The 14,547-nt window shown below is 46.9% G+C and overlaps 1 protein-coding gene and 1 long non-coding RNA gene across 3 annotated transcripts in view; one reads left to right on the top strand and one right to left on the bottom strand.

Annotated features, from left to right (window-relative positions):
- Window positions 1-2,770, bottom strand: part of STK10 (serine/threonine kinase 10) — a 112,044-nt gene extending 109,274 nt beyond the window's left edge. The window contains exon 1 of one of the 2 annotated variants that reach the window (XM_072824140.1): window positions 2,419-2,770. In XM_072824140.1, the coding sequence (XP_072680241.1) occupies window positions 2,419-2,574 (156 nt within the window). In that variant the 5' untranslated portion in view covers window positions 2,575-2,770. The remainder of the gene's footprint in view (window positions 1-2,418) is intronic. The other variant, XM_072824139.1, reaches the window with a different exon arrangement.
- Window positions 2,771-3,023: 253 nt separating this feature from the next.
- On the top strand, window positions 3,024-4,063 carry LOC140631558 (uncharacterized). The gene is made up of 2 exons (XR_012029103.1): window positions 3,024-3,563; window positions 3,724-4,063. It is a non-coding gene; the product is annotated as an uncharacterized lncRNA (long non-coding RNA).
- Window positions 4,064-14,547: the final 10,484 nt, after the last annotated feature.

Below are 14,547 nucleotides of genomic sequence, written 5' to 3'. Positions count from 1 at the left end.
GATGCCCCAATATCCCCTAACATGAGGTTGGGTTGGATGGCCAGCCACACCCCAAGGCCAGGCCGGTGATATAATAAACCGTCCAGGTGTATCAGCCATCACCCGGCTCTCTTGCTCGAGCTCTCCCTCCTCTTAGTTATGAGAAAATCATGGGCTCGGTGGTGGGAGGGAGAGAGCTGTGGTGCAGCCAGCTCACAGCTTTGGGAACGAGAGTCACTTAGAAAGGGTCCACTTGCTCTGGAGAGCCAGGGAACAAAGTAACTTGTGAATCAGATAGGCTCCTTGCTCCTTCGTATGAAACCTCCAGAGTAGCAGGGGAGTTTTACAGGGCTGCAGCGGCGGAAATGACAAGCGAAACTCATGGGGGGAAATCTTACCAGCATAAAAGTAAAGTTCTGCATTTAGGTTTAAAAGAAAATGAGGGAGGAAAAAAAAAGAAGAAAATGACCTTTTCTTGGTCAATGGGTAGCTCAGTGTTTTGAGTGACCGACTCTTGGTTTCAGCTCAGGTCATTAGTTCAGGGGTGTGAGATCCAGCCCCTTGTCTGGCTCCGCTGCCCCACAGTCTCCTTGATTTTCTCTCCCTCCCCCTCTGTCCCTACCCGCCCCCCACCCAGGCTCCTGTGTTCTCTTGTATGCTAGGACGGAAGGACAGAAGGAAGAAGGACGGACATGAACCATATGGAGCCAGGATACACTGTGAGAGAAGGACAAGACTGCAATTGAAAGCCAGCCCCTATCGGAGAAAAAAACCTCAGTGTAAGCCAATAATATTCACTAAAAACACCAACTGAACCTTCTGGAGAAAAAGGAGGATGTGGTAAGCTGACCAAGGGTCCTGCTGCCCTCAAGACAGTCGGGGCACATCTGGGGTCTGACTGGAGACAGCAAGGACCCTGGCTGCGTGTCCAGGGGCTGAGCTGCAAGGCTGAGGACAGTCTCCTGGGGCCCCTGGAGGAAGATGTCGCTGAGAAGGGTAAAGAAAAGATGTGCCGCTTATCCTCAAATACATGCAGAGCCCTCAGGAAGAGATTTTCCAGCCTGAAAGGCACTGGATGTGAGCGCTACAGAGGCCTGCTTCTCCAACCACAGGACCTCTGCTCCAGTGGGAATTCCTCCCCGTAACAGGGAGTGCGGGCTCAGAGGGGAAGGGAGGTGGGAAGGTAACCAACAGGCACCCAGATGGGCCTGGTCGACCTCAAACTGCCTCTAGGAGCAGAACTTCTCAAACCTAATGTGCTTGGCAATCACCTGAGCATCTTGTTACAATGCAGACTCCAACCTAACAGGGCTGGGGCAGGACCTGACATTCTGCATTTTGTTTTTTTGTTTTTTTAAACATTCTGCTTTTCTAACGAGCTCCCAGGTGAGGGGAATGCTGCTCCTCCAGGGACTGCACCTCCGAAACCAGGCTCTAGACCACTAGCAAAGCTGAGAGGAAGTCCTGACCAGGTGGGCCTAGAGACGCCCTGTCCGTGGTCCAGCCTCCTGAAAGGCAAGCCTGGGGTCTGCGTGGTGTGCAAGCTACCCGAGCCCTCAGGGGGATGCCGGTGCCTTAGGAAGGAAGATCTCTCCTGGGGATACACAGCAACTTAACATGGGAGATTTTCTCAGGAAAGGTTCCCTGGAGGAAAGGAGATGAGGAAAAGGGTGGCGTCAAGCTCTAGGTGTTTGGGTCCCCAACACAACTCAGCATCGGTTCACAGGAGCAGGAACCAGACAATGACCTGCTGCAAACGTGTCTAGAATTAATCAGCCCTGCCCCACCCATCCCTCCACAAAAGCTCTCGGCCCCCCTTATGCCTCCAGGGGAAAGGTGACGGAAGCCTGGAAGACTCCCCAGCTGTGACTCACACACACGCAAATCCCATCCCCGCAGCGCAGTATTCACAGGGCCCCGACCTCCCCTTCCTTCTGCGCAGCCCGAGCCCACCTTTCCAAGCCTAACCCCTCCCCCTGGAGCCGCCCCTTTTCTTGGCTGCGGCTCGTTTTCAGGTGTGTCCCCAACTCCACCGATCCCAAGCCTTCCAGACGCGGCCGGGCTTCGAGGCTTTCTCCACGCCTCGGCGGTCTCACAGCATCCGTGTGGCCTGTCTTATGCCCAGAACCAGTTTTAGGGCGGATGCGAGGTCTCCGATGCCGAGGTCCTAGAGGCGCCCCTTTGTCTCCCCCTGCGGCGCCGAGCGCGGTGCCGGACGCACAGGAAGTGCTCCGAGGGGAGCTGGGGCAGCGGCTGCGCCCAGAGGGGGCGCCCAGCCCGCAGGCACCAGCCGGGCAGTGAGGCCCCCCACAGGGCCCCGAGCTCGAGCTCGGAGCCGCAGCCCCCGCAGCCCCCGCAGCCCCCGCGCCCTCCCGCGCCCCCTTCCTTCCGGAGCCGCCGCCCGCGCCCGGGCCGCCCGCCCGCCCCCAGCGCCCTCACCTTGTAAACCTTCCCGAAGGCGCCGTCGCCCAGCTCGCCCACGATCTCCCACACCTCGTTGGGGTCCACGTCCCGGCGGACGTGCTCATATTCGCGGGACTTTCTCTTCTCGAAGGTGGACAGACGCAGGATGCGGCGGAAATTGGCGAAAGCCATGGCTGGGGCGCGCGAGCCGGGGGGCGAGGTGGCTCGGGGCGGCTCGGGCTCGGGCTCGGGCTCGGGCTCGGGCTGAGGCTCCGGCCGCCGCGGGGAGGTGGGGCTGAGGCTCCGGCCGCCGCGGGCTCCGGGGTTCTCCCCAGACCCGCCCTTCCCCGCAGCCCGACTCCGGTCAAGTGCGCCCCGGGCTGCGCGCGGCGGGAGCACCCGGAACCGCGCAGGCGGCCGCGGTCCCCGCCCCCGGCCGGTCGGGTCCCCGGGGCCGCCTCCCTCCCCGCCCCGCCCGGCCCGCGAGCCCCAGGACGCGCTCCCGGGACCTGGCCCGCGCCCCCCCCGCCCACCCCGCCCGCGGCCCGGCTCCACCTGCCGCTCCCCGGCGGCGCCCGGAGACCCCTTAATTGGCTGCGGGCGCTCCCCGGCCCCGCCCGTCGCCGCAGGGCACTCTGGAAACTGTAGTCCCCCGCGCGCCCGCGGCCACGGCTGGGCTTCAGGACCGCTCCGGGCATCCCTCGGCCGCACGGCCCGGCTCCGCGAGGCCGGCCGCGCCGCGTGGCCCTCGGAAGAACCGTGGGGAAGCGAGAGGGAGGCCAAGGGACTTCGCGAACGCCCACTGATTGTCGCCCAAAGGCTAAGAAGGTGGAGGGCACCGACCAGTGAATCCGCCCCGCAGCTACCCGCAAGCCTGCCTGGCGGGCGCCCACTTCTCTGGTGGCGACCCCCGGTGGGCGAAGGCCCCAGGCCGCACCTCCGCGGGGGGATCGGGGGCGGCTTTCCCGGCGTGGTGCTGCCTCCTAGCGCACGAAATGCGGCGCCCCTTGCGGCCGCCCTTAGTCCCCGGTGGCCGGGACTCCCCGGCTCCTTTCCTGCTTCCCAGGGGCTCTCCCCCGCCGGGATCCACAGACCGGCCAGCAAGAGAGCCCTGGGAGAAAGAACTCCTTGGGACTTCCTTATCACATGCTTCAAGATGGACCTTAAGATAGATTTGCATAGTAAGTAAAAACTCTTAGCCTAAATGTCCCTCAACTTTAAAAACTGAGCTCGTTACAGATAGAAAGGATCATCCTTGATCCTGTCTGACTTGCTCCACTGCCACTGTACCCCCTACTATTCACTCTCTATAGGACAACTATACTTTATCTAAATCCACAGGGTGGTTGTGTGAACACTGATAAAAAAGAAGCCTCACTAAAGTGGAGTTCAGAGGCTAGAGAGGGGAGCCCATAGCACTTGATGTCAATTACAGGGAAGTTGTCAATTGCAGACCTAAGAATCCTCAACAGGAAAATCATCGGTCACAGGGATGTAACTTTTCCCCATCGGGGAAAGATGCACATTGCAACCCCAGGGGAGAAATCCTCTACGCTGGTAACTCAGCTGATGGAAAACCATCATCACCCTGAACTCTTGCTTTTCTCTAATAAGATTTCCTTCAAAACAATTCTTCCCAACTTCCTCCTCCTCCATAAAATAAAGTTCCTCTCCTTTGTTTTGTTGGACTTGCCTGTGGTTTTGCCTTAGCTTGTGTGTCATGAATTGCAATTTTCTTTTATTCTCATATAAACCCATTTTGCTGGTGGTAAAATAACTGGCTGTTTTATTTTTTAGGTTACATTTCCAAATAGAGCATGCTGAGGGATGGGCAGTCTGCAAAGGTTATTATGGTAACTCTACCTCATAATCAAATGGAATCCCAGCAAGTATCACACTCCAGGAATCCCCACCCTTACAGAGAATGTCCATGTTGAGATGTTGTCACCCCTTCGTGAGCAGTGTGCAAATAAGAAATGTAGTTCTAAGTTTGGAAAGCTAACTACAGAAGCCTGGAATGCTGGTGGTGGTCAGCATACAGGGTGCCCCGAGTAAAGGTTGCCAAAAGATTTTAAAGGTCCCCCACACCTTACAATTGTAGAGGATCTTTATCCCTAAAAGAAGAAAAACTCTTACTGAGTAACCCCATGTTTAAACCTCCTCCAACAAGGGATCCCTGGATGGTTCAGTGGTTTGGAGCCTGCCTTTGGCCCAGGGCGTGATCCTGGGGTCCCAGGACTGAGTCCTGCATTGGGCTCCCTGTAATAGAGCTTGCTTCTCCCTCTGCCTGTGTCTCTGCCTCTCTCTCTGTGTGTACTCTTATGAATAAATGGATAAAATATTTTTTAAAAAATAAAATAAAATGTTAAAGTTATTTATTTGAAGAGAGAGAAAGAGTGCCTGAGCACACCAGGGGCAGGGCAAAGGGAAAAAGAAACCCAAAAGCCGACTCTGCACTCAGCCCAGAGCCCCACATGAGGCTCAATCTCATGACGCTGAGATCATGACCTGAGACAAAACTAAGAGTCAGAAGCTTAATCAACTATGCCACCCAGATATCCCATTGAAAATGTTCTAAAATTGCATTATTCTGATGTCACAACTCAGTAAATTTTCTTAAAATCACTGATTTGTACACTTGAAATAGGCAAATTTCATTATATGTCAACTATACTTCAATAAAGTAAGAAATCAAAAGTTCAATAAAACCAAAGCAACATCTCAGAAATAACTAGTACACAAGACTGGTCAAAGAAAAAAAAATTCAGAGACCATGAAAAGTAGGATATACTGTACGGTAAGGATTTTTTTTTTTAAGATTTTATTTATTTATCCATGACAGACACAGAGAGAGAGGCAGAGACACAGGCAGAAGGAGAAGCAGGCTCCATGCAGGGAGCCCGATGTGGGCCAAAGGCAGGTGGTCAACTACCAAGCCACACAGGCGTCCCTGTACTGTAAAGATTTTTAAACCGCAAAATGATTTTACAGGCTTTTACTTATTTATTTGACAGAAAGAGGGATCCCTGGGTGGCGCAGCGGTTTGGCGCCTGCCTTTGGCCCAGGGCGCGATCCTGGAGACCCGGGATCGATTCCCACGTCGGGCTCCCGGTGCATGGAGCCTGCTTCTCCCTCTGCCTGTGTCTCTGCCTCTCTCCCTCTCTCTCACCGTGTGCCTATCATAAATAAATTTAAAAAATTAAAAAAAAAAAAGAAAGAAAGAGCATGAACGGGGGAGCAGCAGGGAGAGGGAGAAGCAGGCTCCCCGCTGAGACTGATGCATGGCTGGATCCTGGGACAAAGGAATCATGACCAGAGGCCAAGGCAGCTGCTTAAGTGACAGTCACCAGGCACCCCTATCATATCATTTTTATATCATCTACTATAAAGTAGAACTTTATAAAATATTTTTATGCATTTCTCATATGTTGACCATATAATTAATCATATTATTTTTCTCCTTTAGCCTATCAACATGGTGAATTTCATTGATTAAAATATTCTTGGGGCAGCCCGGGTGGCTCAGCGATTTAGCGCCGCCTTCAGCCCAGGGCCTGGTCCTGGAGACCCGGGATCCAATCCCACGTCGGGCTCCCTGCATGGAGCCTGCTTCTCCCTCTGCCTGTGTCTCTGCCTCTCTCTCTCTTTCTGTGTGTGTGTTTGTGTGTGTGTGTGTGTGTCTCATGAATAAATAAATAAAAATCTTTAAATATATATATATTCTTGCATTCTTGTAAAGTAAATATTTTGCCTGGCAAATCTTATATTTAGGATTTTCATATCTATTCACAAGGCAAATGGGTCTATACTTTGCTTGTACTATCTTTATCTGGTTTTATTTTATTTTATTTTTTAACATTTTACTTATTTTTTCATGAGAGACAGAGAGAGAGAGAGAGGCAGAGGGAGAAGCAGGCTCCATGCAGGGAGCCAGATGCAGGACTCGATTCTGATTCCGGGTCTCCAGGATCATGCCCTGGGCTGAAGGTGGTGCTAAACTGCTGAGCCACCTGGGCTGCCCTCTGTATCTGGTTTTAAAATCAAGATACTATTAAACTAAAAAACAAATGCAGACCAAGCTTGAAAATTCCCGAGCAGACAAAACCATTTTAGTCATACTAACAAAACTTAATTTAGCTTATTTTGCAAGACTAACTTGACCTGGGTCATTTCTTGCATATGCCTCTGGAAATCACAAACAAAACTTGAACTGTTTCCCAAGGTTGATATAAGGTAACCACTGACAAATTCCTTATCATTTAAGAAAATTCTAATAGCCCATCACTGTGAGAAATAGTCACTGCTTTCTCACTATATAAACTGATTCATAACAATATACCTGTGAGCCTCATTCCAGGTTTTGGTTTGAGTATTCTAGGTCTGCAAACTGTCTTCTTGGTGTGTGTACCATAAACTTTTCTAACTATGACTTAAGTGATTTGTTTTACTACTATTATTTTTGAACTTTAAAAAAAAAAGATTTTATTTACTCCTTTGTGAGACAGAGAGCAAGAGAGCATGAGGGGGGGTTAAGGGGGAGAGGGAGAAGCAGGGAGCCTGATGTGGGGCTCCATCCCAGGACCCAGAGATCATGACTTGCAAGGAATGCAGATGCTTCACCATCTGAGTCACCCAGGCGCCCTGAGGGGTTTTAAGATTTTATTTTTAAGTAATCTCTACATTCAATGTGGGGGACAAACTCACAACCCCAAGATCAAGAGGTGCATGCTCCACCAACTGACCCAACCATGTGCCCCTCCTGTCTCACTTTTTGATTGCAGTTTCTCTTTTTGTTTTTAATTTTATTTATTTATTCATGAGAGACACACAGAGAGAGGCAGAGACACAGGGAGAGGGAAAAGCAGGCTCCATGCAGGGAGCCCGATGTGGGACTCAATCCCGGATCTCCAGAATCACGCCCTGGGCTAAAGGCAGGCACTAAACCACTGAGCCACCCAGGCGTCCTTTGATTGTAGTTTCTTATTGGGTCTAGACATTGCAAATATCTTTCTGATTTATCAGCCATCTGTTAACTTTGCAAACAGTGTCTTCTGTTGAGCAATTGAACTATTTTGGTCTATTTTTGTAAGTTTTGTTTAAAGATTTTATTTATTCATTTATTTATTTGAGAGAGAGCCTGAGCAGAGATAGAGGCCTAAGGAAAGGAAGAAGCAGATGCCCCATTGAGCAAGAACCTGGATGTGGATCTCAATCCCAGGGCAGATGCTGAATGAACTGAGCCACCCAGGTGCTCCCTTATTTTTTAAGTTTTAAAAATCCACTTTATTTTTTTTAAAGATTCTATTTATTTATTTATTCATGAGAGACATACACAGAGAGAGAGAGAGGCAGAGACACAGGCAGGGGAGAAGCAGGCTCCATGTAGGGAGCCCGACATGGGACTCAATCCCGGGTCTCCAGGATCATACCCCAGGTTGCAGGCATCACTAAACCACTGCGCCACCAGGGCTGCCCTAAAAATCCACTTTAATGAAGTTTAATTTACATTTAATAAAAATGCACCCAGTGTAAGCATACAGTTCAATGAGTTTGGGCAAATGTATATACCCATATAACCATCACCATAGTCAAGGAATAGAACTTTTCCATCATCTGAGAAACTTCCTTATGCTTCTTTACAAGCCAAACCCCACTGGCACTCCTCGCCCCAAGCAGCCACTCATCTGTTTTCTGCCACCGTATATTGGAATTGTCTTTCTTAATTAACCATGTAAGTGGAATCATACAGTAGATGCTCTTTTAAGTCTGGCTTCTTTTCATTCAGTGTAATGTTTGTTGAGATTCATCACGTTGTTGCATATATTTGTGGTCCATTCTTTTGATTACTGAGTAGTGTTCACTGTATGGATATACCATAACTTGTATATCCATTCAGCTGTTGGTGAGCATTTGAGTTTGCAGTCTTCAGTTATTAGGAATAAAGCTGCCGTGAACATTTGTGTACAAGTCTTTGCATAGACATAGATTTTCATTTTGCTTGGGTGCCCTTAAGTGCAATTACTGGATCATATTCTAAGTATATGGTTAAGTTTATAAGAAACTACCCAAGTATTTTACACAGTGATTGTATCACTTTACATTCCCACAAGTGATATTGCTCCAATCACATTATCATCATTAATTCTAGCCATTCTTGTGAGTACATACGCACTAGCTTCTGCCCTCAAGACATTTGCCCAAATCCTAAACTACAGAGCTTAGGGAAGGAAGACACAAAATACAAGAGAAAGCCAATAGGCTCACAGGCTAAAAAGCTAAACCCGTGAGCCCAGATGTGGTCTCCAAATATAATTTTCCATGAAATGAGACTATGGCTTCTCGGGTAAGTGCTTTCTAGATCTAAGACAGGAAATGTCTGTCTTCATATCGATATCTGTGTCAATGTTTGAAACAGAATAGAGAATATTAACAGATGGTAAATATGCACATATAAAGATGCTCAACGTCATCATCAGGGAAATGTATATAAAAACCACAGTATCAGTTTGGCTAGGTTAAGTTATGTTAAGATAAAAACAAAACCCTCAACGTCTTCGTAGTTTGCAAAAAAAGATTGATTTCTTACAGTATAAAAAGCTACAAAGAATATTGCATCTATCTTAGAAAAATGGATGATCTACAAAATTATAACTTTTCTTGAGCACCTCAGAGAACTGAGGTCACAAGGCAACCAACTAATCTGAATTTTAAAAAAAGAACAAGCTCAGGGCCTCTGGGTGGCTCAGTTAGGCGTCTGCCTTCAGCTCAGGTCATGATCCTGGGGTCCTGGGATCCAGCCACATATTGGGCTTCCCTGCTCAGTGGGGAGTCTGCTTCTCTCTCTCCTTCTGCCCCTCTCTCTCCCTCTGCCCCTTCCCCCACTCATGTTTGCATGCTCTCTCTCTCCTCAAATTAAAAAAAAAAAAATTAAAAAGAACAAGCTCCTGCAAGGAGAGATGGGGCACATCACCAGGTTCACTTTGGCAGAATGTGGCTGAAAATGATGGCCACCGTATTGATGTAGGAACGAGTTAGGGGCAGATGGGGCTTGGCAGGGAAAGATAAGGGAAAGGCCCCAGAGTAAGGCTCCTACCCATCCCAAGAAAACAGATAAGACAGTAAAAACAGAAAAAATAAACCTGGCTCCCTAGCTCCAAAATGTTAGGGAGTATCCCCCTTTAACTGCTACTAAGTAATCACAGAAACTCGCCAGGCCACAAAGAAATATGTCATTAAGGTGTTATCAATAGTTCCTGCTCAAACCAAGATGGCATAAGAATCACAAGGCCATGGGCTCCCTGACTAGGCTCACAGAAATCCCAGAGATAGAGAAATATTATGGAGGAGATATTAACCTGAGAGAAGGGACCTTGTTTGGGCTCCTGATATGTACAAAAACATCTTGTTTGTTATTATGATACTTACAACTCCACTTGTTTGTTCTGAATATCTACCCTGGTAGTGACAAGAAATTTACCAAGTTCCCTGGTTAGTTTCCTATAAAAGACAGGCTCATTTATACTCATTGAGGTTTACTCACACACTCACCCACACCCCCGCAGCCCTGTCCCCACCCGTCTCACTTCTGAGAGTTTTCTCTGTATCCCGATTTAATAAACTTCTATTGCTTTGCTCATGCTCTGTTGTCCACGAGATTCATTCTTCTACTCCATGAGACAAGAACCAAGCTCTCCCATGTCAGTATAAGTGGTGGAGAGAAAAGCAACTAAAGTTTTGGCCGAGTGTTATTTTTTTCCGCCCCCCTTGGCCAAGTGTTAAAGGCAAAATGTGGGCTACCGTGGAATAGCCGGGGTTCCAGTCACGTGCACTCAGAAGCTCCTCCCCACAGGTCTCCAGTGGGTGCTTGTGAGAAAAGTTGGGGGCAGGGCTGCAGACTTAAGAGTGCTACTTCTGGTGATGCAGGGGTCAAGGAGGTGGTTGATGGCCTCCAAGAGATGAGCCTAAGGCCTCAACTACTTCCCTAGAAATAGCAAAAGCAACTGCCTTCAAAACAAAAGCTTTGTGCTGTTGGGAAAGGGGAGCAGAACCCCTCCCTCCCAGGGCCCAGAGAGTAGAGATCTCTGGCTCTTATCCCAGGATGACGGGAAAGACCCTTATCTTCTTGTGTAGTCACTCGGGGACTTAGGCTGACAGAGCACATCATCTTGAGTGTTACCAATTGCCACGGCATTGGAGTGTCATTGGAGTGTCAGAGTTCTGACATGCCAGGAGTTGTACAGTAGCTCGCAGTATTCCCTCTAACTGCTACGCTGGGAAGATGCAGTTAAATAAATAGGACAGGGTTTCTTCTCCCTCCCCTCAGCAGCAGTGGCAGCTCCTGGTAAGTTCTGAGGGCACCTGCGGGTAGATTCTTCACATGACATTATTTTTAGTGTTGTATACAGTTAATACTCATTGAGGTTTACTCACACATTTTCCATTCCTGGTGCTCTTCTTTCCTTCCTGAATTTCTTTATTTCCATATGGGATTATTTTTCTGTGCCTGAAGAATTCTCTTATGGGTGTTATTTTTCTCAGTTTTCCTGTGTATGGATTTAGTTTGCTAATGTTTTATTTAGAATTATTGCATTTATGTTCACAAGTGAGATTTGTGACTTTCCTTTCTTAAACTGATCCTGCCATGTGTTGATATCAAGATTATGTTAGACACATAAAATGAGTTGGAGAGTTTCCTCTCATTACAATTCTCTCAAAGAATAATAAAGCATGCTTTATTACACTTTTTTAAAAAAATAAACTATATCCAACACAGGACTGGAACTCACAACCTCAAAATCAGGAATCATACATTTTGCCAACTGACCCAGCCAGCTGCATGTTGTACATTTAAAATTTACATAATGTTGTATGTCAATTATATCTCAATAAAGCCAAAAAAAGAATTGTAAAATAGCTAATTTTAAAAGTATGTTGAAAAATAAATAAATAAATAAATAAATAAATAAATAAATAAATGTATGTTGAGGGACTCCTGGGTGGCTCAGTAGTTGAGCATCTGCCTTCAGCCCAGGTCGTGATCCCGGGGTCCAGGATTGAGTCCTGCATTGGGCTCCTTGCCCTGAGCCTGCTTCTCCCTCTGCCTGTGTCTCTGCCTCTCTCTCTCTCTCCCTGTGTCTCTCACAAATAAATAAAATCTTTTTTAAAATAAAAAAAAAGTATATTGATTATAAATTGAAATGATAACATTTCAAACAGAGGGTTAAATCTTATCAAAATTAATTTCATGAAAAAAAAATTAATTTCATGTGCACCTGGGTGGTTCAGTGGTTGAGTATCCACCTTTGGCTCAGGTCGTGATCCCGGGGTCCTGGGATCGAGTTCAGCATCGGGCTTCCTGCAGGGAGCCTGCTTCTCCCTCTGCCTATTCTCTGCCTCTCTCTCTGTGTCTATCATGAGTAAATAAATAAAACCTTTAAAATAAAAATTAATTTCACTTCCAGGCACCTGGGTGGCTCAGTCCGTTAAGCATCCATTCTTGATTTTAGCTGGGGTCATGATCTTGGGGTCATGAGATTTTGAGATCAAGCCACTTGATGGGTCCTGTGCTGGGCACGGAGTCTGTTTGGGACTCTCTGCCTCTCCTGCCCTTCTTCTTGTGTATGCTCTCTAAACAAACAAATAAAATCCTAAAAAATAAGAATTTCACTTTTTTTTTTTGTAGACCCCATGCTGTGGAGCCCCCTTTTTTATTGTGGCTACTAGAATATTTCAAATTACATATGTGATTTATATCTGTGGCTCACAGTACATTTATTGGACAGCTAATTTAGCCTTTTATTAAGATTTTATATTTTATTTTTATTTTTAACATTTTATTTATTTATCCATGAGAAACACAGAGAGAGAGAGGCAGAGACACAGGCAGAGAGAGAAGCAGGCTCCATGCAGGGGGCCTGATGTGGGACTCAATCCAGGGACTCCAGGATCACACCCTGAGCCAAAGGCAGGCACTCAACCACTGAGCCACCCAGGCGTCCCAAGATTTTTTAAAGTAGTATCTACCCCCAACATGGGACCAAACCCACAACCCCGAGATCAAGAGTCTTGTGCTCTGCTGGCTGAGCCAGCCAGCCATCCCAAGAGTTGTGTATAGTACTCTTATATGTATTTTAATTTCTTCCATATCAATAAATGTTTCCTTCCTCATTTTTAATTTTAAAAATTCTTTCTCCTCTTGGGCAGCCTGGGTAGCTCAGCGGTTTAGCGCCGCTTTCAGCCCAGGGCCTGATCCTGGGGTCGCCGGATTGGGTCCCGGGATCAAGTTCCGAGTTGGGCTCCCTGTGTAGAGCCTGCTTCTCCCTCTGCCTGTGTCTCTGCCGCTCTCTCTCTCTCTCATTAATAAATATATTTTTTAAATCTTTTTTTTTTTTTTTTTTTATTTATTTATGACAGTCACACACAGAGAGAGACAGAGAGGCAGAGACACAGGCAAAGGGAGAAGCAGGCTCCATGCACCGGGAGCCCGACGTGGGATTCGATCCCGGGTCTCCAGGATCGCGCCCTGGGCCAAAGGCAGGCGCCAAACCGCTGCGCCACCCAGGGATCCCCATTTTTTAAATCTTTTAAAAAAATCTTTCTCCTTATCACACTTGCCAAAAGTTTATCTGTTTTTTTTTTTATTGGTCTTTTCCTAAAACCAGCTTTCATGCTAGATCTAACTATGAATTTATAGAAAATACAGGAGACAGAGGGACATGTTAACACATTGGAGATAAAATCTGCAAAAACCAGAATGTTTTCCTCTACATAACAACTTGGATTATTCAACAAATAAATTGCAAGAAAAATAAAGATAGAAAGGAGGAAACTGAAGATATTAAGAAACAGTCTAAATGTAACAGTTAGATCTATTTGGTTTTCTGACTTAAATAATCTATTAAAAATTTAAGGAAACAAGCGTACCTGGGTGGTTCAGTGGTTGAGCTGTCTGCCTTCAGCTCAGGTCATGATCCCAGGGTTCTGGGATGGAGTCCCACATTGGGCTTCCTGCATGGAGCCTGGTTCTCCCTCTGCCTGTGTCTTTGCCTCTCTCTCTCTGTGTGTCTCTCATGAATAAATAAATAAAATATTTAAAAAATTTTTTAAAAATCTTTATTATTTTTTAAAGATTTTATTTATTTATTTATTTATGAGAGACACAGAGAGAGGGAGAGAGGCAGAGACACAGGCAGAGGGAGAAGCAGGCTCCATGCAGGGAGCCCAATGTGGGACTTGATCCTGGATCTCCAGGATCAGGCCCTGGGCCGAAGGTGGTGCTAAACCACTGAGCCACCCAGGTTGCCCCCCCAAAAAAATTTTTTTAAAGAAACAATTAGGGATCCCTGGGTGGCGCAGTGGTTTGGCGCCTGCCTTTGGCCCAGGGCGCGATCCTGGAGACCCGGGATCGAATTCCACGTCGGGCTCCCAGTGCATGGAGCCTGCTTCTCCCTCTGCCTGTGTCTCTGCCGCTCTCTCTCTCTCTCTGTGACTATCATAAATAAATAAAGAAAAAAAATATTAAAAAAAAAATAAAGAAACAATTAGGGAAATTTGAATGCTGAATGAATATTTGATGAAATTAAGGCATGATGTTTAGTTCTAGGTATAGTAGTGGTAGGTGGTTATGTTAAGAAAAGAGTCATTCTCTTTTTGAAATACATATTCACATATTTACAGATGAGAAGTTCTGTCTGGGATTTGCTTGGTGGTGGTGGTGGTGGGTGAGAGAATATAGATGAAATAAGATTGGCCCTGAGTTGATCATTGTTGAGGCTGGATGATGATTATATGCAGGTTTATTATACTAATCTCTTTACTTTGGGATATGTTTGAATTTTTTCCATTATAAATCACATAAAGAAAAAACAGGACCAGGGGCACCTGGCTGGTTCAGTCAGTAGAGCAGGTGACTCTTGATCTCAAGGTTGTGAGTTCAAGCCCCACTTTGGGTGTGGAGATTACTTAAAAATAAAATCTTAGGGGCTCAATTTGTTAAGTGCCCTTGGTTTGGGTCATGTTCCCAGGGTCCTGGGATAGAGCCCGATGTTGGGCTCCCTGCTCAGTGAGGAGTCTGCTTCTCCCTCTCTATCTGCCTCTCTCCCTACTCATGCCCTCTCTCTCTCTGCCAAATAAATATATAAAATATTTTTGAAATAAATAAATAAT

The sequence above is a fragment of the Canis lupus genome, chromosome 4, assembly GCF_048164855.1.
Source record: "Canis lupus baileyi chromosome 4, mCanLup2.hap1, whole genome shotgun sequence".
Classification (NCBI taxonomy): Eukaryota; Metazoa; Chordata; class Mammalia; order Carnivora; family Canidae; genus Canis; species Canis lupus.
The sequence above is the reverse complement of the archived record's forward strand: the minus strand, read 5'-3'. Positions and strand labels throughout refer to the sequence as shown.